This window comes from Gallinula chloropus (genome assembly GCF_964237585.1).
Source record: "Gallinula chloropus genome assembly, chromosome: 15".
NCBI classification, from domain to species: Eukaryota; Metazoa; Chordata; class Aves; order Gruiformes; family Rallidae; genus Gallinula; species Gallinula chloropus.
In genome coordinates, this window is record NC_140100.1 from 6913037 (window position 1) to 6937722 (window position 24686).

Consider the following 24686-nt stretch of genomic DNA (forward strand, 5'->3'; position numbering starts at 1 on the left):
GGTGTTCCATCAACTTAGTATCTTGCATGTCTTGAGCATTTGGTCTCTGGGATGCATCGTGGTTTTCATTTCATTATACCCTAGTTCTACAGAAATCAGTGTAGGAAGACTTTTCTTCAGTGCACACTGCTGTCACCACACAATTTACCTTGGAAGAACAGCCTGGTTTATTACCTGGGACAGTTGTGCTTTTACATGATAATCTTAAAATCCTGTCGAATAAATTGTTTCTCTGCTCTGTAGTCAAGACAAAGCATATAGGCATCAAAAACGCTCACAGATTGAGCATAATGAATATGATCACTCTCTATTAAAAAGGAAAGAGATGTTACAGCGAGGACAGGGATCAATTACGCTGATAGCTGTTGTAGAAAATATTTAAGTTAAACATTATTGAAAATGCTATATGCAGAAAACAGAACAGATTGCCAAAAGCAGGAGGCTATGGAATTGCTTTCTCAAAGGACTTCATGCTGAGAGTGGGTAAAACTCATTGGGAATAGCTGAGGAATTAGTAGACCAGTTTGAAGGAAAGAACTGTGCAAACACCACTTGTACACTGTACAAATAGGTACCAAGGCTCCTGACAAAAATCTAGCTACAGGCAGAAGTTAAAGCACCTTTTCCCACCTGTCACTGATAACTGGCACAGCTTTCAAACTGAGTCCAGCTCTTAAAACTGCAGGCACTTGCACCAGTGGCTCACCGCTGTAATAGGCTCTGCACAGATGACAGGGGGATTAACAGACTTCAGCTCTGCCTGCAGAGAGAAGGAACTTTCCAGCACTATTTTGGGAGCTCACCAACCCTCTTCACATCACAAACGCATTTCCATCCAAGGCAGCAAAAGTAGGAGCACAGCATGAACAGGATGTTGGCATTTAAACTGCAGCATTTAGTTATCTTTCAGCAGGTCCAGAGGACACTGTATTAAAAATGTCAGCCACCTGCCTAAAACAGGCTGTAACCACCCCTTGGAAATATGTCAGACATGGTCCAATGCTTGGGAGTTTCCCCACAAAAACTCTAATTAAGATAATGCCTCTCCTACTAAAGGTGTGACCCTAGCTGGCTGCTAGCACTGGAGGACATGTAGGATGCCAAATGAGCAAGTAAGCTGTAGTTGAATTGGGTAGGAGTGAATAACTGAGTCCCAAAAAATTACAAATGGGAAAATGCTCTGAAAAACCTCTCAGTGGAGCAACACCCTTTCCAACACAATAAATCCCGTGTAAGCAGAAAGACTGGATGTACTCGGGATCCCCAGTTACCTGTCTGAATCTGTTTCTCATTAATTAATACAGATGGCTTGATAGAATTGACTGATTTTCAAACCCAAATCAAGGTCAGCAGTGAAGCAATGCCACGAAGCACCTGACCTCTAATTCCCTACCTCCATTTTGTTTTGGCATGAACCTGAAGTTTACTGATTTTATTCTTGCTCCTCCATAGTGCAGGAGCCCTGTTGTGTCTTTGATAAGTTTAATTAAGCTTTCTAGCAGGAAGCTAAGATTGTAATAAGCAAATATACATCTGCAATACATAGGCTGCACTGTACCAACTTCCCACGTGAACGCTTCAACTACTTGGTGCTTTGCTTCCCAGTGAAAATGGGAAAAAACTATCTGGATGTTGAGAGGCTCATCAGAGAGTGAGTCCACTTGGGGAGTTCATCTGGAGTAGCTAATGGAGACCTCAGCTCAGTGACTCGCTACCAAAGACAGTTAGAATTTAAGTACCTGCACCTCTGTGGCTGTTTGAGCAGAGGTGTTTTCTCATCCATAATAAACCAGGACAGCCACAGCATTTGTAAATAATAACTAATATATTTAATGGAATTAGAACTAGTTTTTAATGCATTAAGTCACACCTTTCTGAATTCACTCATGCACACATGGATCTATCTCCAGGGCAGGAAATGACTTACCTTAGGATGTACCCATGAAGGACTCCATTATGTTCACTCTCGGGAGGGGGTTGCCACTGGACCATGATAGACTGATTGGTGCGCCCACTGGCCACTATGTTTTTAGGTGGGGCACTGGGGGGCTCCTCAGGTAGCATCAACCTAGGTACAAAAGAATGTGACAGAGGTGGGTGTTGAAATAAATGGTAGATAACATTTCTATTTCATGCATCCACTTCATGTGTACCGGTATCTTTTATCAAAGTCTGATGACTAGAAAGAAATATAACGCTGATCAAACTGCTGAAGACATGCATGAAATAGTTACAACAAATCAACATAATAGGAAATCAGTTAAGCAAGCAACAAGACAGACAGCTGAGGCAACCTTATTCTCTCTGAATCACCCAGGCTGCTACAACTCTTTAAAAAGATTACAAGCCTGAATGAGTTAGAGCTCAGGTCCAGTGTCTGTGACTCCTTCCAAATTGTTTCTTTCAGCTCTTTCAATATTTTTCATATAAAACTCCTACATTTTGAAAAAGCCATTTAGAGTTCAGCTGTTCTGCAATTCAAGCTCACAGCAAGCATTGGTTCACAGAAGAAGGGGGATGCATTTGAAACTAAATTTGATGAAGCCATCCTTCTATGTCGCATCTGGGAGAATTCCAGAAGTGACATTGCAGTGATTGGGTGAATGCTGTACTCCTTCCCAGACTAACTGCTGTGGCTTAGCACAAGAGCAAAAATAAAGTATTTCCAAGATTCTGCTCAATTCTGCTCTGGCAACATGAGGGTGCCTCTTCCATCCTGTGCTGATATCCAGCATCACCTAAGTGCCATTATCACCAATTACTGACAGCTGCAGAGTACTCTCCAGAGGCCTGGCTAATGCTAACTGCTCCCTTCCCCAATTATTGTGCAAAAGATAACTTTATTTTAGTCATTCACAAACAATCTGCAGGTTTTTTCCTTGCAATAATTCTGGGGTATTGCACCTTTAGTACACAGGCATTTATTTTTCACTGTACCTGCTGGTCTCAGAGCTGTACTGGCCCTTTCCCACCTGGTTAACCGCACACACCCGAAACTGGTAGGTTCTGGCTGGAGTTAGTCCACTCACAGTGACACCAGTCATCTTTGGGTCAAGATTTGATAGGTGAACCTTCCAGGGAGAATCTGTTGGAATAATTTACATGTGAAAAAAAAAAGATAGAAGTGCTTGTTAAAAGCCCTACAGAAGTGAGAAAACACCTCTGGCTGCTCAGAGCTCTTTGTGCTTGTTTTCCTCAGAGGAACTTTGGGAAGAAGTTTCTTTTCAGCAGAAGAAGCCTTCCTGTCAGCCCACACGGTTATGCAGATTGCACATTTGTCTACTGGAAAGTGATGCTGCACATGTCATGGCATAATAAATAAAAACTATATTCATTAACATTTTAATAAAAGAGGAAACAAGCATGATAAAGACAGATGGGCTGTGTATTTCACAACCCATCTGTTTGGCAGGCCATTACGACACCACACCCGTGAGTGGCTCTGGTGGAAGGACTGTAATGAAATTCACAGTCAGTTTGGAATATCTTCCTACCCAGCTTGCAAGCAGGTGTAGAAGCGTGACTCTCTCTGCCAAATCAGCCCTTTGCTGTAAGACCTGAGAAAGCTTCTGCTGCGGATTCTACATGTCTGCAATTTTTTCTAGAGATAGTATTTGGTATTTGGTCTTATAATTTCCTAGGGAGATTCGCTGGTATGAACACCCCTGGCACCATAAACCCCTTGTTGTCAGTTCACATACTTGACATATCGAGCTCCTCTGATGCCCAAATTACATTTTCAAGTTTTCAAAGAGGACAGAAATGAAACATGTTGAAAATGAAATATCCTGACTTCTTTTTTTTCATAACCTGATGTCACATACTCTCCCTGAAGTCATGACCAAAATAGTCAGGGAGAGGTGACATTTGGTCTGTGTTGCAACAGTACAGCAATGGAATCAGCCAATTTAAAGATTTGTTCAGTTTTTAAATAATACCAGCTGTTTTCATGCTCCCTGCTCAAAATTACCAACACTTCTGGAAATTACTGAGGAGCTAGCTGTAGATTTTGGCAACGTATCTGTGCATGTTGCTCATCAGAAGTGCATTGCAGCTCCTGGCAGGTCACCTAGATGTCTGCCTGAAAATGAAGATGAGATGTCCCAAATGAGGAAGTCTGCTAAACTTCACACCAAGATGTAAACCACTAATTTAGTGCCTTTCTGGCAGATTCCTTAGCGAGTCCTCCTGGGTGTGATGCCAGTCGGGCTATAAACACTGCATTTTCGAATGACTCAAAATATATTTATTCCAGTAATGGCTTTCCGAGAACAAAGTCTTTTTTAACAGGAAAACTGACACAGCAAAATACTGGGAATGCTGGAGAGGGAGGGACATTTGCACAGCAGTCAAGTTCTGTCCTTGCCAGTTGTTGATGATTTATGAACAGTCACTTTGGCTGCAAGATCTTGATGGAATTTCTTCTTAGCTGAACTTTGAACTTCTTTTAGAAAGACCTTAGAGATAGCACACACCTATGCTATCCAGAAAAGCACTGGTTAGGAGTTTTTTTGCACTCTAGTTCCTCCTGAATTTTATCAAGCTTCTCTTGAGATTTCACAAACAACTGTTCACCTTGCTACAGCCAGAATGCACAACAACAAATCAAGGCGAGCCAAAGTTAAGGTATGGCTGACTTAGTACATTGCCTGAAGCATCTTCCTGAGGAAAATGGAAGAGCAGGCACCAACAAGAGAGTGAAATACCCTTGTATGAGCTACTTGGGTAGTGGTCCATTTCTTAAAACATTTCATTTGTTTACTGCTAGTGTAAACACCACCTGAGAGTGCTTAACCCAAGCAGCTCAATGTAGTGAGCAGTTTGATTCAACAACAGGGCCTATTAATCTCTTCAGCACCTTGGGGCTTTGCTCTGTTTATATGCTGCATCTGTAGAATACTTTATTTATTCTTTTTCCTCTCCTGGTGGAAGATAAAAGATCTGGCAGGAAGAGAGATTAAACTGAAAACTAATATAAACGAAGCCTATTCATCTCCTGGGCACTCTGATTTGTAAAGGAAAGTGGTTTGGGGAGGATTTGCTCACTCATGGAGCAGTGGATACAGTGAGTGTGGAGAGTATCTTTAAAATTTAAATGTCAAGTCCTTTTTTTTTGACAATCAATAAACTAAACATTTCGGAAGCCTGTTCTCCCTCCTTAAATACACAGCAAACCCCAGGATTGTACAGAAGCTTCTTCTACCGTAGAGAAGAGCAATTCTGACATCAAAAACATGCCATAAAATTTTTAACACTGACTCTCTTCTCCTCCAGGGATGATTGTCACTTCTCTGTCCTGGGAAGCCTGGAGAAGCTCCATGGTGACAAAAGACTTGCCAGGTCAAACTATTAAATAAGCCTCTGTTAGATTGAACAGACTGCTAATCCTTCATTTAACTTAAGATGCCCAGAATGTACTCTGGGCTTTGCTTGCTTGCTCTTCCACTGTAATTGCTACTGTCTGAAAAATTCCATGTTTAGCTGTCTATGGGCTTAAGGATTTGGGGTGTTTTGAATTAACTCTGATTGCCTCTCCAAGTTAATTTATTAGAAACGAAGACTCTCACAAGGCTACTCTCTAGTCTACAGTGTTATTTGAGGGGTTTTAGAAATTGCTTTTGTTCTGTCAAGAATTTTTGGATGCACTTGTGATATGTTTAGTGACACTGGATACTCAAAAAGAGGGTTTTTTTTTCTGTATTTCCCTATCTACCTTACAATTCATTCATTAATTCCACATACCTCAAAAATTATTTCAAATTTGATATTACAGATTATGTCTATTGCTGACAGCTGATTTTTGCAGAGTTGGAGTACACTTCCATCCCCTCCCTTCTCCACGTGACTGCATAGATGGTAGTGCTGGAATTTGCCCATAATGCTGGAGTCTACAAAGTTAATCTTTCAAATCTTCATGACAACAAGATATTGCAAAAAGTTCAAATAAAAATGAAATGGTTCATCCTTTGTTTGGTGGGACTTCAACAAGGTCTACTGATGGCCTGAGAAGTATCTTCTAATATGATCATATATAAATCAGAGTCACAAGTGTAATGAACAACACAGTTTGATATTTTAAAAGATTTTTCAATGGGTTAAATTTTTATCATTTGAATATTCCAATGAAATTCAGGATGACAATTCAGAGCCTTTAAATTAGGTATGTATAGATGCTTTTCATAGGAGCTTTTATCATCTCATTGGCACAACATGATGAATCTGAGCTATATCATTACATCGCACAGCACAGATATCCCAGAATACAATAAAACAAAAATAGGCTTTTATCTTAATGGTACTCAGCAGAATTCTTTAAGTATTAATTAATTTATTCAGTTAAAAGACTATTCAGAATATTTTTTGATTAATCTCTGAAATCTAAATGTCTTTGGAATAAAATAAGCACATCCCCTTCTAACTCCATGAAGATATTTCATTGGAATTCCTAAGTATATCATAACAGGGGCTAAACAGGTCATGAAACAACTAAAAATTATATTAGTGCAAATGACAGCAATGCTTCGTGCTATTTATTTGAAAATCCTATTTCAAATTAAGGTTCATATTCCTGGCTCTGTGTGGGCAGGGATACTTAATGACTGTGTTTCCCTGGAACTGTGTTTTTCAAATTAGATTATAAATTTGCCCCCAAATGTTTAAGGCCATATGTCTCAAGTCACCCACAGATACAGTCTACTGTGAATTCTTGTAATTTGAGAATTATTGCATTGTGCCAAATACATTCATTTTAAAAATTAGGTGACTAGAGTCGTTCATATTTCCAGCAATTTATGTGCACGGTCTGCCACTGTTTTTTTCCTCTAATTAAAATCATGTTTTTATATCTCTTTACTGGATTGATATTAATGAAAAGGAGTTCTAATCCATGCCAGGTGGAGTGACACGCCTCTCTCTAATGCAGCTAGTAATTAGTCCCCTGAAATTTACACTCATTATTTTGAACCCTCTTCAGCTATTTCTCTGCCACAGATACTGTTATTATGGATTCGTTTATGGTATGTGCTTCAAACACACAATGGATCCTCAAGCTATTAGAAAATTATTCAAACCAAAACACCTAAAAACCTGAACAAAACTAAGTGGCACGTGCAACAGCAAAGCAAAACGCGCAGAGGAAACTCCACACAACTAAGACCAAATTCTCTTCTGTGGTGTTGCTAACTGGAAAATAAATGGTAATTCTGATGTCCCTCCCTGACCTTTGGAGGTGTGAAAGCAAACGGGGATCTGGATGTTAAGCACATCGCAGTGCTGCTGACAGCGAAAGAGCTCCACACACAAGCACATGAGCTCACGGAGGGCACACGCCAACGCCTCAGCACTTGCTCTTTCTGTGTCACAAACAGCAGCGACAGAAAACCTGAAAGGAAATTCTCTTTGAAAAGGAAAGAGAGATTCTGCATAGTCGTTTCAGACAAATTCTACCTACACAAGATCAAATGTCAGCTTCACATTCACATACATCACTTGGGATGGGGAAGGAACAAAGGAAATGCGGGGCTTTCCAAAGGAGTAGGAGGTCTGTGGAAACTAAATATTAACCACACACTACTGAGATCAAAATAACTCTAAAAAACAAACACTTCAAGAAAATAGAAAACAAAACAAAACAGTGACAATATGCAGACATTGAAGTCAACTTTCCAAACCAAAGTCACTGCTGATATTGTTCCACTACTCTGTTGACATCAGTAAAGCTGAGCAAAAATATGTCAAATGAAAGAAGAGACCAACAGTGAACAGCTTAAACGCCTTTCTGTTCTACTTCTGTGAGCAACCATTTACACATTGGACATAAAAGCAGAGTAAATAAAGATGAAAACAGAAAAGAAAGGAAGATCTAGAATATTTCTGGGAATTAATGCTCAATTCACAACAAACCTGACCTGCATTTGGTTTCTGCAGCTGCAAGCTTGCTGAAGTGATTTGTGATTATGACACTCTCTCAGTGGTAGATTGCAATGCCATCAGCCAAAATTATTGGATCTATCATGGAGTTAGCAAGGGTTCACAGGATCCTGTGGAGTTCTGAGGGACTGTCTGTATGATTTCTGGAGAGCTATTGTTGAGTTTTGCTGAGCCTTCTACAAATTTCAGTGAATGAATTACAGCATTTTCAAAATGATGGCACATTTACCCCATTCCTATAATAGAACAACTGCAAAGCATCCTTGCTAGAAAGGCACTTGAAGACATTTCAAGCTTCTCCTGTCACTGAGATGCTTCCCCTCTTGGTGACTCTTCCCAATCAATGCAGCCCAGCATAGGACCCAAGTGCACATGTACTGCCAGCTCTGTGTTGTCTCTATGTAAATACAACTCCAGAACCTTTGCATCATGTTCCCAGACTGGGAGTTTATTAGCTTGTCATTGTCAAAGCCACTGGGAAACATGAAACACAAAGGTAACCTTGGGTGAAAGGACAGGTAAGGAAAAGCAAAAAGGCAGTTCCTGGTCTGTAATCCTTAGGAGGGGAAGGAGAGAAGTGAAAATAAAGCTGAAAGTCATGATGATAAGAAGGTACAGAGAAGGTGTGAGTGCAGCACACCGAATTTTCTGAGATATTTATTACAAAAAGATCTGGAGCTTTTGCTCAAAAGAACTGTTTTAAGGACAGCAGTCCTGGGCATAGCTTGGGATTTCTGCTAGGATTAGAAAACTGCACTTTGCTTAACAGATGTCAAGATCATCAGTTCTGGGACCTCCACGTTGAAAACTTATGCACTCCAACCTGCAAAGCTGAAGGGTTGTATGTGATCTGAAGCTCAAGTTTCATCTCATGCTCTCTGTGTTGCAAAACAAACCGCTGCTCTCTAGATAATCAGAAATCAGGACTGCTTCTCATTCAGTTATGCAGTGGCTAATTTCCACATGTCAGAAGAAGTGATGCTCTTAATTTTTTCATCAAGAATCAATTGTTAGGCTTGGATTTCTAGCTCCTAGGGTGATAGAGATTAGAAAGTATTGCCAAGGTGACTGATTTCCATATAACCTCATCTTTCCATCAACTCCTAAAGAGGCATTAGCAATGTCCCTGAATAACCTTGCAAACTGAGAGCCAGAGGATCAGACCTACAGCATGACAAAATTCTAAGAAGAGCTCATTCACAGTGACCAGGGTTTGTAACCCACAAAGCTACATATATAGTTATCTTACACTTAAACACCCTTACCACCTTCCTAAAATAAGGATGTAAAATGATAACCTCAAGAAAGTGAAGAAAATATATGAACCCATATACAGGTAAGATAGTAGTTCCAATGACATCCAAGTTTGTATCTTTGATGGACCATCAGTTCCTTGTATTATCATACTGCTTGAAATTTTGGGTGAAACTGGGGCTCTGAATGCATCAAAATACCTATGAAACCAGAGGAAAAGACAACTATGGGAAGAAATAAAATACGACTACTGCTATTTTATGGATATTAAATTGAAGCACTGAGGAATGAGCCATTGTGCCTCAAGTCTGGCTGGCAATGCTGGAGGTGGAACCAAAGCTTTCCTCACTAACAATTCCACCACCTCGGACCTCTTTTTCTTGTTTAACTCTTTCAACATGTGAATAGTTGAGTGTAAAACCCAGAGCTTCCAATTCGTGCACACTCTCTCTGGTCAGGCCCCACCTGGAGTACTGTGTCCAGTTCTGGGCTCCTTGGTATAAAAAGGACCAGGATCTCCTGGAGAGAGTCCAGAGAAGGGCTACGAAGATGATTAAGGGCCTGGAGCATCTCCCCTATGAGGAAAGGCTGAGTAAGTTGGGACTGTTCAGCCTTGAGAAGAGAAGACTAAGGGGGGACCTAATTAAAGTTTATAATTATCTGAAGCAGGGGATGCAGGGGGAATCAGCCAGCCCCTTTTCAGTGGTCTGTGGGGACAGGACAAGGGGCAATGGCTGCAAGTTGGAGCACAGGAAGTTCCGCACCAACATGGGGAAGAACTTTTTCACAGTGAGGGTGACAGAGCCCTGGGACAGGCTGCCCAGGGAGGTGGTGGAGTCTCCATCACTGGAGATATTCAGGACCTGCCTGGACGCCTATCTAGGTGATATGTCCTAGGGAGCTGCTTTGGCAGGGGGGTTGGACCCGATGATCTCTCGAGGTCCCTTCCAACCCCTATGATTCTATGATTTAGTAAACAAGAGTACCATTTTGCTGGTAGCCCTGGTAAAAGGCAAGTCTGAAAGAAGGCTGAATAATTAAGAAGAACATGAGGTTGAAACATATTTGACTTTACTCACTGTTCTCAGAGAGCTCGACCATGTAGTAGAGAACAGGGCTGTTTCCATCAAAGGGGCGCACCCAGGAGAGCATCACGCTGCGGCTGTATGAGGAATTTAGAGTGGCCAGAAGATTCTGAGGGGAATGAGGCAGCTCACTGTTAAGGAAAAGAGAATGGGAAAAAAGCAGCACAGAAAAATCAATCTACATTTCATTCAGCTACAGTCTTACAGGCAGTTAAAGGCACATGACATAAGATTTGTATGATGATAGATATAAAACTACCAGCAGCTATTGTACAATTAAATAAATAAAAGACTTCTCTTAATTCTTCAGAATCTTATCTTATTTGGAAAAAAAAAAATCATGCTGAAAGTCCCAAGGCTGATGTTTAGAACAGTTAACAGAAATGTTACTAAATGTGGAAAAAAGCCAATCTTCATCCTGTTTTTGATTGAGACAAGTTGGTGAATAAATTTCCCCTCTCACTTTTTTCCCCTTCTTACGATGATGTCCTAGCAATGTGACAGCAGTAATACATATAAACAGTAAAACATATGGGAGATATGATTTAACATAGAATTTTTCATACTCAAGGAAGCAGAAGACATTGACACTATCCATATAGAGCTACTAATCAAAATTACCATATGTATTCTTAGGCTACAGAACAGCTTGATTTACTTGCGGATTCAGGCTTATCCTGTCATGGGTAGAATCTCTCCTTCCTATAATAAGAATTTTTTTGGAAGCACCCAACTAGAAAATGTAGTGAAAATGCCTGCAGAAATCCCATGGAAATACAAAATGAAACATTAAAAACAAAAAATAAAACAGCAGCTCAGTTAAAATGGGTAATTTCTCCACATAAAGGCCATTTGTGGAAAAACATTTCATTTGTACTCATTGCCTTAAAATCGGAGGCTGCGTGGTGCAGTAAGAAAACAAAATTCTGCTACATCCCTTAAATGCTGATCTGTATTAAGTGATGGGAGCCCTTCAGCCATTATATTTGAGCTGATTTCTGCTCCACATCACCCCAGTTCCTAAGGAGAACAAGGACCTCAGACACTGAAGAAAAAGCAAGGAGGACCAGTTTTCACCCATTCAATCTACTGCTGCTCCCTGGGACAGCAGAGGGTAACCCTCCCTTGGAGCAACCAGAGCAGAAAGTCAGAAGGGCACTTCACATGCTTAATTTAAAAATACAGTAATTTCTGGTTGTAATGTATCATGCTACTGAAGGCTTAGTTCTTCAAAAATTGCAACTCCTCAGCTGCTCACAAAAGTAAATACAGACTCTGGCTTTAAGCCAGAACAATAAATATGTCCTGGATTTCGGTTTGTACTGGAAGATTGTGGAGCAGAAGGAGAGACAGACAATAGTTTTATTATTTTTCTGTTAAAACTGTGTATGCCTTTGTTTACATGTTTACGATGGCTACATGCTGTGAAGGTAACACCAAAAAAAGCCACACAAAAAAAAGGTTGTTGGAAGAGCCAAGGAGCAGCAAGAAAAACACACCGACAGTGAGAAGAGAGGAATGGAAAGCACTCACCTGCCTCCTCTCGGCAGGCCAGAAGGGTTGATGCTTCCTCAGGCCAAACCTGAGACTCAAAGGCTCATCTGACTTTAAACACCTAACTAAATTAGCAGCATGGTCACCCCAGGCTCTTTCTGTAGTAAACAGGGAATGGCACCTCAGGGTGTGATTCAGATCTTAACTTCATTAAGTCATTCACTCCATGCCTCAATTCTGAGGTGTTTAGGCTGACCGTGTTCTCACTTAGGCTTGGGCATGCCCCAACCACGCTCCAAGCTCGTGATGCTCAGACAGCTAGGACACAGATTTGGGCAAGAAGAAATGTCAGGCACAGGAAGGAGTTCGTGAGGCCCCAAGAGAAGCACATTTTTGATCACTGCAAAATTTTGGGTGAAGAAATTTTGGGAAGAAAGGGACCTGGAAACAGAGTGGAAGAGCAGCTGGCCTGCAAGCACAATGGCAGAATAATCCTGTGGTTTGAAATGTGTGGAGTGGGGGTTTAAGATAACGGACAGTTACCTGGGGACTACAAAGCTTGCTGCTTAATTTGGAAAGAAATATTTAACTACCACAAACATTAATGATAAATTGTAAGTGGAGGTTTATGTCATAAGCAAACTGTTTGGGATAGTGGTTTTGTGATTAAGCTGGCAAAGGAAATTACTGAAGGAAAGAGAGTGAAATGTCTTGTTGTGACATGGCTCCAGGAGGGCCCAGTCCTCTCTTCATTTACACCAGGCCCAGTGGCGAAGAGCTCAGCAACGGGCTGTGGCTTCAGCTTCTGCCAGCGGATGATGCTCACGCAGGGAGAAGTGTAGAGGGGTGGCTGAGGGGGAGCTCCCAGCAAACTTCTCACCATGTCGCTCCTTTTCTGGGAACTAAACAAACACTCCTGGATTATATTAAGGATAGTTTTACGGTGTGCATTTCCTAACTAATCTCATTTCCTGGTATGTTTAGAAGGAATGAATTAACAGCTCATTTGAGGACAGAGGCTGCACAACTAAGACTTTACTGCTCAATCCTTTGTCTTCGGGTGCAAGTCTCAGATGACTTCTGGAGGAAAGGGGACACTCCCTTTCTTATGGTTTTGAAAGCACAAACTGAGTTCAAACATTTTTTTCCCTTAGGATTTGGGTTTAGTTGCTTATTCTCTTAGCTTGACACAAAATGGTAATTAGTCAGCATTGTGAAGGAAACGGGCACTTTCTGTTCAGACAGAGATTGAGTAGCATGAGCTGCAGCAGCCATACCATCTCCACCAATATCATATTCTTTAGCCATATGTGTCCATACTGAACAGCAACAGATGGTGCTTACAGATTTAAATCCCTCAAGGCAGACATAACAAGTGCCTAAGAAGCACACCTGGACAGAAATAAATATTTTAAACTACAAAGACATTTCAGCACAGAAGTGCACTTCTCTCCTTGTAGTATACAAAAGCAGAGATTAATAAATAGTAATTCTTACTTTTAGCAAGCACTTACACTTTGTCCCCTTCTCATTTGCTACCACATACTGTGTGGAAGGGATGATAAATGAGACCTGTACCAGCATCATGAATATTTACATTCCCAAAAGAGATCATTGCTGCTTTTTTTTCCTCTAAGAGAATTACTTTTCCTTGCTGCTAACATCCAAGAAGTCATTGCAGAGAATGGTAGTTTCAGCCCTGCTCAACTTCTGAAAGTGAATTAGGTTTTAGTACAACAGCACATAGGGCACAGAATGGCCCTCGATCGGATGCTGGAAGTTTAATTCCAGCGTTATCATTTTTCTAGTTTTTATTCACTGAAGCCCCAAAAAGGAAATATATGGAGGCTTTTCAATATAGAATATCTTAAGACCCCACTCTTCTAATGCTGAAGAGTTGCACGGAGGCAAGTTTTCCATAACTTATTTTGTATGATAGCAAAATACGTATATAGACACTTGTAAATCTGTAATTGATAGATAAGCCCTGGGTTAATGGCATGGCCACCAAGATGACCTGAGGGGATTCTGACAAAGCAATTAAAATAGCAGATTTGCAAGAAGAGAACGTGAAGTCATTGTGACAATCTAGGAGAGAAATATTAGCTAGTTGCAGATGATACATGTTCAAAACAGAAACCCTAATGTTTTGAGTCTGCTCATCACTGCCAGAGGGCAGCTGAAAAATTCACTCCGCAAACACATAGAGTGTTTTATGACATTAGCTAAAAGCAGACTATTTGCTGAGGGAAATAAACCAGACATGGTTTGGAGAGATTTCTGAGAAAAATGGTCCAACAGCAGGTAATTAGAGAGACTGTGACTGAAGAGGGGATTACTAAAAAGGCAAGGGAGATTAAATAAGTTTTCTTGTCAGTTTATAAAAAGCCCCATTCCTATTTCATAAATGATTTTCTAAATCAGGTCCACCATATAAGTTTTACTTGGGAGCAGGTGGTTCATCTGCTAGCCCCGATAACATGGTAAGAACTTGAGGTAGGAAGCCTAACAAAGCACTCAGCCCTGATAGCTTTGCTCATAAAAGTTTATAATGTTTTAAATTAAGAAACATATCATCTGTTGCTCAGGACTTTCCAGTTTCTCTTGCAAAATAATCCTTTCCAATTTCTAAACATAGGAAAGATTCTTGCAAGGCATCCATGAGTTTTGAGGCTTTCTGTCTCTCATAGGCCTACAATGAGGTGGATTTTTTGAAATTAAAAGCTTGCCAAGTCCTAGAGTGCTCAGAATTATTTCCCATGTCATTTTGGTGGTCACCACAAGCTCAAATCAACAGACAGCTTGGGAAAGGCTTTCAAATTTTGTGCTTTCTTTTTGCTAAAAACACCTCCATTTCTGATATACCGTCAATGATGAACAGACAGAATTGTATTTCCAAGTGTACTTCCAGGTGGTATTTCTCTTTTGAGTATCAAGTGCATTTACACTCAGCAGTGAACCTTACTTCTTGGATGACATCTCAATAGAGAGCTTGGAAAAATAAATAGGAGCTTTCTTTCTAGTGAGGAAGGAATAATATGGTGAAGTTTTACATCCTTCCTGTTTTCAGTCCCTGCAGAAAGGAAAAGAGTTGGGATATTGGAACCAATGGATATAGGATCCAAATGAAGATAAACTTGTAATGAGACACCATTTTGATTGCATTGGTCTTACTGATTTTTAGTAATCCAGCTATTATTTATATGATATGTTGGGAAGAAATTGTGAGAAGTAGCAATTACAAATACTTTAGTAAAAAGGGTATCAAATCTATGTATAAATGATTGACAAAGGCAATACTGTGCATTCTTGGCTACCCACTGGGTTTTATTGTAAGTGGTTAGCTCCCCTCTCCTGCTTTTGAAGAAGACAGAACAATAATAGTTCTTTCTCTGGTGAAAGAGAACGGAAAGAAGATGAACATGCTGCCAGGAATAAATTGTCTATTTTTGTATTACATTGTCCTCTCCATATTTTTGCATAGAGGAAGAGCCTAAAAGGTTTTACTCTATGTTGTGACATAACAGAGGCTTGTACGGGGCTTTGATTTTCCAACAATGCAGCATTACCATACTCTTCAGTCACATTCATACAACAAAGACACTCTTTAGTATGGACTGCAGACAGGCTGATATTGAGCAGCAGGTATCATCAGGCAGAGACAGTGGTAATTCTGCATATTTTATATGCACTGAGAACCCTCAGGATACTTTGAGCTGGAATCAGCACAGTTTCCCATCACGTGAGTGATACACTGAGATAACTCAGCTTATACAGCTTTAGGAACAAGCGCTTTTCCCTCTCTATATATTTCAGTATGGTATTTACAGGACTATAAAAGTAAGCTAAATGAACCTGGGATGTTTCATAACATGCAATTACTTTCAGGATCAAATCCTATGGCTTGAAGAAATACATAAGAAGCACAAGCTCATCATCAAAAGACCTGACAATGTTTCTGTATTTGCAGTCAAGAAGTTCTGCTAGGGGAAAAAAATAGAAATAAGTAAAAAATTAAAATCTATGTCTTGCAGAAGGGAAACATCACTCGCAAATGTTTTACCTCGTGCAAATCAAATCAAGTGATGTACATGAAGAATAAACATATTTAGAGGGAAGACAAATGAATGAATGGAGTATCTTGACTAGCAATTAGATTCCGTGCCCAAGTACCATCAGTGCAAAATTGATGAGCAAAGTAACCTTTGGCTGCACTTTAGCAAGTTCTTCATTAGTTTTCTGGCTTTCTTTTTCAAATATTTTATTTCTGCATAGACATGCTGAGAAAAATGATCCATCCTGCTTGTACTACCTATGTATACCACGCTGTGTGATCAGCATATGTTCTTCTAGCCAGAAATGGTACCTTGTCCCCCAAGCCCATCTTCCAACAAGGGAAGACGAAGAAATAGTTTTCTTTCCTTTTTCTCCACAGATTAGGAAACCAGACCACTCAGAGATTAAATAACTGAAGGGCACCCTGAAGGTCAATGGTTTTGAATTGAATCTGTTTGAATAGAAATCAGTAACAAACTTATTTGTGCCTTTGGAAATTTCTCTTGATGTGCTTAGAGGTAGAGGAGGGACATGCTGGTTCCTGGGGGAAAAAAGGTGGGGAGACAATTGGAGTTGTCAGATACAGCTAGGTAAACTGCCATATTATGTGTTGGTAGACTTCTCCAGACCATAATTGGTTGAGAGGCCTCCTCTCAACATTTGTCTGAGATTAGTGCTACTCAAGGCAGTGAAGTGTAAGTGCTCATCGATGGGAATGTACATGCCCTGTTTGTTAATGCTCTGCACAAGAGAATTACCTGGGAGAATAGGGAATGCTATAGATCTGTCATTCATATACAAACTAGAATTTAATTTAAGCTTTATTTCAGACATTTCCTTTCCACATATTTTCTTCTTCATTTCACTTCTGTTGTATCATGTATCTCTATTTCTCATAGATTTGTGCTGTTGAGCCAAATGATAATGATGAAAGCTGCAAAGGAATGCAATGGTTTTCGACATTATTGCACTACCTGCAGCACTACTTTGAAATAAAATGTCACAATTCAAGGTATGATTGAGTGACTTAGCAGTTACTGGAGTCCTCTGAAAGAGTGGGTTTGATACGTTTCTTTAATTCTGCCAGGAAAAACAGGTGATAGGTGATCAGCAACAGAACATCAGAGGAAGCAGAGCTACAGGATTAGAGCCAGTCCCAGCGCATGGAGAGCCAGACAACACAACTGGAACAAGCTGGGGTACAAGAAACACAGCCTCAGCGATGGACACAAGATATGCCTCTCCCAGTTGGCATCTAGCCTGTGTTTTATGGAGTATAAAACTGTTCCTCATTGGTCAATGGGGAACTGCAAGTGAATACATCCGCTATGCTGTACTAGGTGCCATAGGGGCATCTTTTGCTACTCAGGACTAAGAAATGGTTAGACTGATGAAGTGTTTAGTAGATATATTTATAACTTTGCTTCAACGTCCAGGGTTTTTGCATTCTTTTCAGTCTTTACTCCATCATTTTCTGCCCTCCATTCAAAAACTGCCTCAGAGAAAAGCAAGTATGGTTATAGAGTAGCAATGTATTTTGAATTGTCTTCTGCTCTTGGATGCAAAACAGCACTAAAATGCACTCCGGGAGGAGAGCTGAGGAGTGCTTAATTAGAGAAAGAATGTATGACCGCTCTCTGAAAATGGGCATCTGATCTAGCCTTGGCACTGTCAGAATAATGCTGTATCAAACAGCCCTCTGCACAGCAAATCTCAGAGGTGAACTCATTACACTGCCAACAGCAGAAGTTGCCGTCTTCTCTGAGAGATCAGGCATGACCAGCAGAAACAGATGCAATTTTAGTTAAATTAAAGCATGCGGCAGTACTCAAATAAATAAATTACAAAAAAGGTCTACATAAAACATTACCTTTTATTCATTTGATCTGCTCCACACATGTACCAAAGTTTCTGCTTTTAGTGATGATAATAAAGTGGAAGCACACCTGACCCCAGTGGAATGATGGAACAGAAAATACGGAACCCCATAATGGCCTTTCTATCATCCTTTTTTCCAGAACTGAACTGCACTTTAAACATTTTCTGGTTTTTATTTTAAAGGTCCTTAGAAATACAGCAAGGCATACATAGTGGCTTCAAACAGACTACCATCTCTTAATCTCTACCCACTGAGCTCCATCATCCGACCAGACGGACACGTGATTCAGACACATGCAGTTACTTGGAAGCCCAAGTAGCGTGGCAGTACATAAAACGTAGGACATTTCAAGGCAATTTAGTTAGGAATGAACCATGCTTTATTTCCCCTAACCCACACCTAACTTCAAATTTACAGACCACCTGGAATGAAATGCTAGAAAAATGCCCAAGGGAATCTGAAACTGAGTATAGTGTATATTTAAGATAGAACACTCACATCACTTCTAGTCGAGCCATTCTGGAGTCGTTTCCTCCAGAAGAGATGACTTCACAGGTGTAGTCTCCAATGTCACCTGACCATGTCTGGCTGATAAGGAGGGTTCCATCTTTCTCTACTGTGATCCTGGAACTGCTGGATGGATTTATTACAACACTGTCCTTCTTCCAAACATACCTGAGTATTAGAATATTTGTTAACAGTTACTCACAAGACCTGCAAACCAGACTTATTTGAACTGTGCAACAAGACAGCAGCTTCTGGAATCACATGTTAAAAATGGTGGGCCTCCACAGTTACTCTCAGGAGCAGAGACTTTTACAAATTCTAGTTTTAGATCAGTGATCAGAATGAGAAATGTAATTGCATGCAAGGTCACTAGAGCTCATCCATAAGACATGCATTTAGCAATACGTCAGAGATGTGTATAGCCCATGGTCTTATAATTAAGCATCTCTACATGAGATTTGTACACTGGTATTTCTCTTTCCAAAGGCCTTTCTGCAGTTCACCCTTTTAGCCCCCTCCAAGCTATTCCCTGCATTTCTTTTCATTTCTGTTGCTTTCACACTACCTGAATTTTCATGGTACATTTATTTTACAAATGGTGAACTTCCTCAAAATACTCTAGCATAAATTATACCATTTTACAGATAAATTCTGTTTTCCTTTACACAGGTAAAGCAGAATATAGCCCCTAGTTATTGAGGTGTTCCCAAGAGCATGGGCACCTCTTGTGTTGCTTTCATGGATCCCAATGTAAACACTTCTGAAATCCTATTCCTTCTCTTTGGCTTTTAGTCTCATTAAGTATCAGCTTCTGACAAGTTGGTTTTATTGATAGTGTATTAACCTTGACAGTAAAATCATGGAAGGCTATATTGAAGTCATGAAGTGGAACATAGCTCATTGTAAATAATACATAAGGCTGAAATGGAAGATGGGATTTATATGATTAATGATACAGTGTACAACCTTATAATGCAGTAATCAGGGGTCTGGTGTTCAAATCTGGGGTCCTGAAACTTTTTGCCTAATGCCATTCATATAGCTTATAAAATTAAGCTGGGATAAACCACACAAACAAGAAGTGACACCACCAACCTGATTGAAATTCTAGGATCATGAGTCGCTTCACATCGCAGAGTGGCTGTGGTTCCTTTGATCACAGTGCTATCCTCAGGAGGGTGAACAATGAAAGTGCGATCTGAAAGGAACACAAGCCATAGTTCAGGTGAAATTACAGCATTTTAACTTGGGTATTCACTCAGAGAGCAGGCAACTGAACATTTGTCATTCAAAGCAAGCAGGCCATTCCTCTTCAAGCCTGTGCTGTGAAGGCTTCCCTCCCTCTAATGTCATTGTGTCAAGAAAAGGTGGTACACAGTGGGGTGCAGAGAAGCAAAAGCAGCAGAGGCCATGAGTCCGAGCTGGCAGTGATCTGAGTAGGAAGAGTACTAAAGCTGTACTAACTCTCACTGGTCTCGTGGTAAGCATCTACATCAAGTCCCTAAAGCCACAGGGCAGCTCGTACGTTTGTAACGCTTTATAAATGAATCCAAATGTACACTGGAAACAACTCACGCTGTTCAGAGCAAAGAAAACAAACACAAAGAAAAATCTGTGCAAAGAAGATGCTTGAAAATTATCCAGAAAAAGGAAAACTTCAATGGCACCTGACAATCTCACCAGATCCAGTAAAGAGGCTAATGAGGAGGAGCTTCTGGTAGTCTGAATTTTCCATATAAGAAAGATATACTGTTTACTCATATGCTTCAGAACATCTTTATTCAAGCACCTCCTGGAGACCCAGAACACAATAATTGCTGTAACTACAGCAACCAGATCTGGTGTGAAAGATCTCTATTATGCTTAACACACAGCAGCAGCAGATAGCATCAGCTGAGGCAGGTAGACAACTAGGATGAGTATAGAAGGTATGTGGATAATGTTAATCAGTCCCAAATCCCTACAGAGATAATCAGTGTCCTCTGAGATATCTCATACATGCACAAGAAGGAATCATCGGCCAAATCAAAAGCTAACTCCAACAGCATGAAATTTCTAGCATTATTCCTGATGTACCTGTATGCCTTCTAGCTTTATATGGTGCTGCTGTTATATAAATATGAGGTTACTTGCACTTTCCCTCCCTCCAACACAGCACAATGAACAGGAAGTATCTTTAATACAAATAATAACCATGCTGTCAAGAATTAATGGAAGGATTTCCTGGATATCATTCAGTTTACAACATCCTGATGTGTTTACCAACAGTATATTATCAAAAAAACACAAATATGATGGCCATATGACACAAGCCCATTACATTTACTGCCAGTGCTGTTTTCAGGTATTCCCAAGTTCAAAAGGAAAAGTTTTGCTGATTTAACTTGCACAGTTTGGGGATTAATAAATGTCAAATATGTACCTCACATCAGCAGCATAATTGAAACAGGAAAGGAGAAAGGGCCACAACACTTCTGTATTTACCCTAATCTTCATTGATTTTATTTATTTTTAGTCCCAACTCAGGGATCATTTTTTCCTACCTGTAGTAGCTAAACCCAATATTTTAACTCAGGAGTAACACAGGGCAAACTGTTGGGTCAGACTCTCTTCCCCAAAAGAAGAAATGAATAAAAAAATAGAGATCAAGGGCAAATGGGGAAGGACAAAATCATTTCATGGGTTGCCCTGTGCCGTGCCGATCTGTAGCATGAGAGACTAGCTGAAGTCTGCTGTACTTTGGTTTGGCTTCCAACAGTGCCCAGGGCCACAAAGAAATAAAAAGGTATGAGGAAAATGATACCCATTGTTAACTGCAGCCACAGCTTTGGTACCAGCATGGGCTGGTCTACACTGCCTTCAGAGTCCTCGAGGCAGAAACCCACTGCCCACGGCCAAATCTGCAAGTTAAAAGGTCTGATGTGCAGTGCAAGATTCACCACGGCAGAACCCAAACAAAACTGTAATTGTGATTGAAATTCTATTTTAATTCGCTTCCTTCCACAAAATATAAACGTTTATATGCACAATTTTACAAACAAAAAGGATATTTGAGATAGGTTTCCTAAAATAGATACATTATTCCTATTAAATCACACAAGTATCTCCATTAACTAGAAAAGCATAATTGCTTATGAAAATTTCCTGAGCATACAACAAAAACTGATTAAGACTTGATTAAAGTTAGACTTTAAACAAAACATTATCCTTACTCCACACTGTCAGCATCACAAAAGCATTCAGAGCTCCTTCAGAGTTGACTGCACAGCAAGTATAATTGCCAGCATCCTGAAGGAACACGGGTGTTATCTGGAGCCCTCCAGATTCAAGAAGAATGAACCGAGGAATCTGAACTGAGCCACTGGCTAAGATCCGGTCTCCTGAAATTCAGAAGGGAAAAACAGCGTGATTAGTGTCACACAGACCTCACAGAGTAATCACTGCAACCCTGGTTCTTCCAAAAGACTATTAGAACCTGTCTGGGCTGCTGGCCCACAACAGCCCCGTGACAAACCCTCTGCTTGCAGAACCAAAGAAATGAAGTATGTGCTAAATGGATCTACAGAATCTCAGCAAGAGGAATGGACAAGAAACCATCGGATCCCAGCTTTTCCACAATGATTTAATAACTGGCTACCTTTCTTCCATGAGATGGCAGGTTTTGGAGCCCCTGACACTTCACAGGTTAGCACTGCACTCATCCCCTCTGTAACGGTGGTATCCTCTGGAGGCTGTATAAATGCTGGTATAATGTCTAGAATCAAAAATTTTAAAAATTCAATGCATCAGCTATCAGAAAGTTCCTTTACCTATTATCATAGACTACTTCACATCCACTTTTATAGAGTTGATCATCGAGAAGGACATGACAATAATGCATGAAAACCTTTCAGCAGTGACAGTAACCTTTCATTATTCATCTCTTAGGAATTGCCTAATTCAGTTTATTACCTACACGGAAAATAAAAATCTATCAGTGCTTGTACATGTACAAGTAAGGTGGCTTGCAGAGAAAGGAAGATAAAGCTCAAAATGAGTGTTTGGGGGGAAGTTGAGAAATCTAGATAAACAAAACTATTTTCTTTCATCTTCATAACAGAGTACTTTAAGATGAAAAGCAACTTGAGAAAGGCATTAACTTTGAGACTTAAATGTCAGCCAAAAGAATTTAGCACCTGAGTCTTGTCCAAGACATTTTCCAAGTTTCCTTCTCTCTTATTTTCCCCCAGTTGCATTTTATTACATTTTTTCTGCAGTTTCCTAGATATATATTGAACTGGGCCTGATCTATTTTCTGAAGCCAGTAGGAATTCTGGTCTGCTTGGGCTAAAAAAAAATCAGCTTCTTGAAGAAGAGTTACAGTATTGCAGAAATGCCTGTTAATAATTGCCTTTAAAGGACTCTACTACAATTTGTAATTCTTCCACGGAGAAGGGAGCACTTAATTTAGAAAGACATTTAATCAGATTTTTTTTTGAAAAAAACCCCAACCCCAAACCCCCTTGAACTTTCTTTTCTCTATGAAATATAGCTGTAGACAAAAGGTAGATAAAATGACACCATGCACAATCATGAAGCAGTAGCTCAAATTCAGAATAGAATTACATTAAAGTAGAATTAAATTATTTACGTATAAAGGAAAGATGAAAGTATTTCACAATTAAACTTTTTTTTTTCTCCTTTTCATTAAGTTTTCCTTTTGTAGCATGAAATAGGAGAGTTCTCCTCAAGCCTCTGATGTCATGGAAAAGTTTTTCTATAGGCTTCAGCAGATTGTATTCAGGCCACAGAGGACATTTTGGGGTAGCTTAGGGCTAGGGCAGCTACACTTGATGAAAATCAAGGTTCTGTGAGTCAAAATAAACAAGCACAGAGTGGCAGAGAAAGCCCATGGATGTAGGGTTACCTACAGAAACAACAAGACAGCTCACTGATCTCGTATCATGGCTCGTTACTCACTAGTCACATCCAGGTAGGTGTAAGTCTGTATCTCCCCAGCTTTATTACTAGCAAAACACTGGAAGATTCCAGCATCCTGAGGACGCAGCCCGTGAATCCGCAGCCCCCCACTAAGCAGGACTTTGTAGCGAGGGTTTTCCAGCTTGCTGAGGGGAACAGAGTCCTTATACCAGACCAAGGTGGGAATGGGAACACCTATAAAACAAAGAAGAATTTCTCTATCAGTCCTTGCAAAACATGTTTTTGGTAGTCCAAATACCCAGCGCTGTTCTGGACATATCCCTGGTTTCCCATCCCTCCACACCAATTAGTTATATTTTTACAAGCTGCTTTTGATAAACGGAGGCTTCATCTTAAATTATCAATGGTAATAACACACTGCAGAACATGTGGGAATCAAACCAGCAAACAGTGAAAGGGGAAATGTTGAGAAAACATGTTATCAAATTACTTTCTTCACCCAATCATATTTCATGCTACTACAAAATAAGATTTAGAGCAATTTCACGTTGGAAGCGAGAATCATGCTACTTAAAGAGCAGTCGTGTGGCAATGCAGCAAGTCTGTAAGACTGTTCCATCCCAAATAAGATTCTTCTGTGCTACTGTAGCTAAGATGTCAAAATAAAAAGGAAATGGCAAATTACACATAAAAAAAATGAACTGCTCACACGGCTGTATTTGAGTTCTAATTTGGCAGCTTAGTTTGAGCTGATGCACAAACAGCATGTTGCCAACAATGGGATAGCTTTAAATTATTAGTATTTTTATTCATTCTCAAGCTTAACCTGTTATTTGAAAAACACCAGACATTAGAAGAAACAAAAATCCTACCCTAGATGTAACAGCCCCAGCTATACTTGTTTTCTTTCATGTGCATGTTCTACAAACACTGACACAGTTACTTCACACACATTTTTCTGCAGTCATATCCCAGGCAGCTGGGATGAAGTGCCTGTAAATTTAGTATATACAAATAGTGTAGGATTCTCTCTTCTTTGAGAGATACCAGGGCTCTGGAACAGTTGTACACAGATGTTCTTGTCCCGCCCCTCATATCAGACAATGTTTTATCTTTATATGACAGAAATCCCTAACTGATCAAATGCTGAGGGCCCTATCTGAAGTGAAGCAGATATTTTATGTGATAGGATAATCACAGGATCACAAGTGTATCAAGCCGATTTAGGTTATCTCAGCCCCAAATACAGCTTTCTCATAATCAGTAGATGTTTCTGAACACAGATCACTTAAAACCTCAGAGGTTCACGTTCCCTTGTAATAAGGTAAGGAACTATGGACTTAAATTCAAGGGTGAGGGGAATTTGCCTGAATAGAGAAAAGCAGGGTATGATGGGAGCATTAAGGATGGGATGTCACTGATGAATTGAGCATCTGCAGACAATGAATTTCACTGCAATGTTGGCAATGACTTAAGGCTCTCAGAGTGAAAGCACTACGGGAGGATCTATATTATCATCATTACCATTTTAAAAATCCTCAAGTTAAATACTGCTGTATTAT

At 40.1% G+C, this 24686-nt stretch overlaps 1 protein-coding gene across 1 annotated transcript in view; it reads right to left on the reverse strand.

The window, feature by feature from the left end:
* SDK1 (sidekick cell adhesion molecule 1) overlaps positions 1 to 24686 on the reverse strand; it is a gene marked incomplete at its 5' end in the record, with an annotated part of 398756 nt that overhangs the window by 112485 nt on the left and 261585 nt on the right. Inside the window, 8 exons of the mRNA XM_084271072.1 lie at positions 1928 to 2068; positions 2938 to 3085; positions 10263 to 10399; positions 18196 to 18372; positions 19300 to 19402; positions 21417 to 21584; positions 21842 to 21958; positions 23164 to 23358. Coding sequence (XP_084127198.1) covers positions 1928 to 2068; positions 2938 to 3085; positions 10263 to 10399; positions 18196 to 18372; positions 19300 to 19402; positions 21417 to 21584; positions 21842 to 21958; positions 23164 to 23358 — 1186 coding nt within the window. The remainder of the gene's footprint in view (positions 1 to 1927; positions 2069 to 2937; positions 3086 to 10262; positions 10400 to 18195; positions 18373 to 19299; positions 19403 to 21416; positions 21585 to 21841; positions 21959 to 23163; positions 23359 to 24686) is intronic.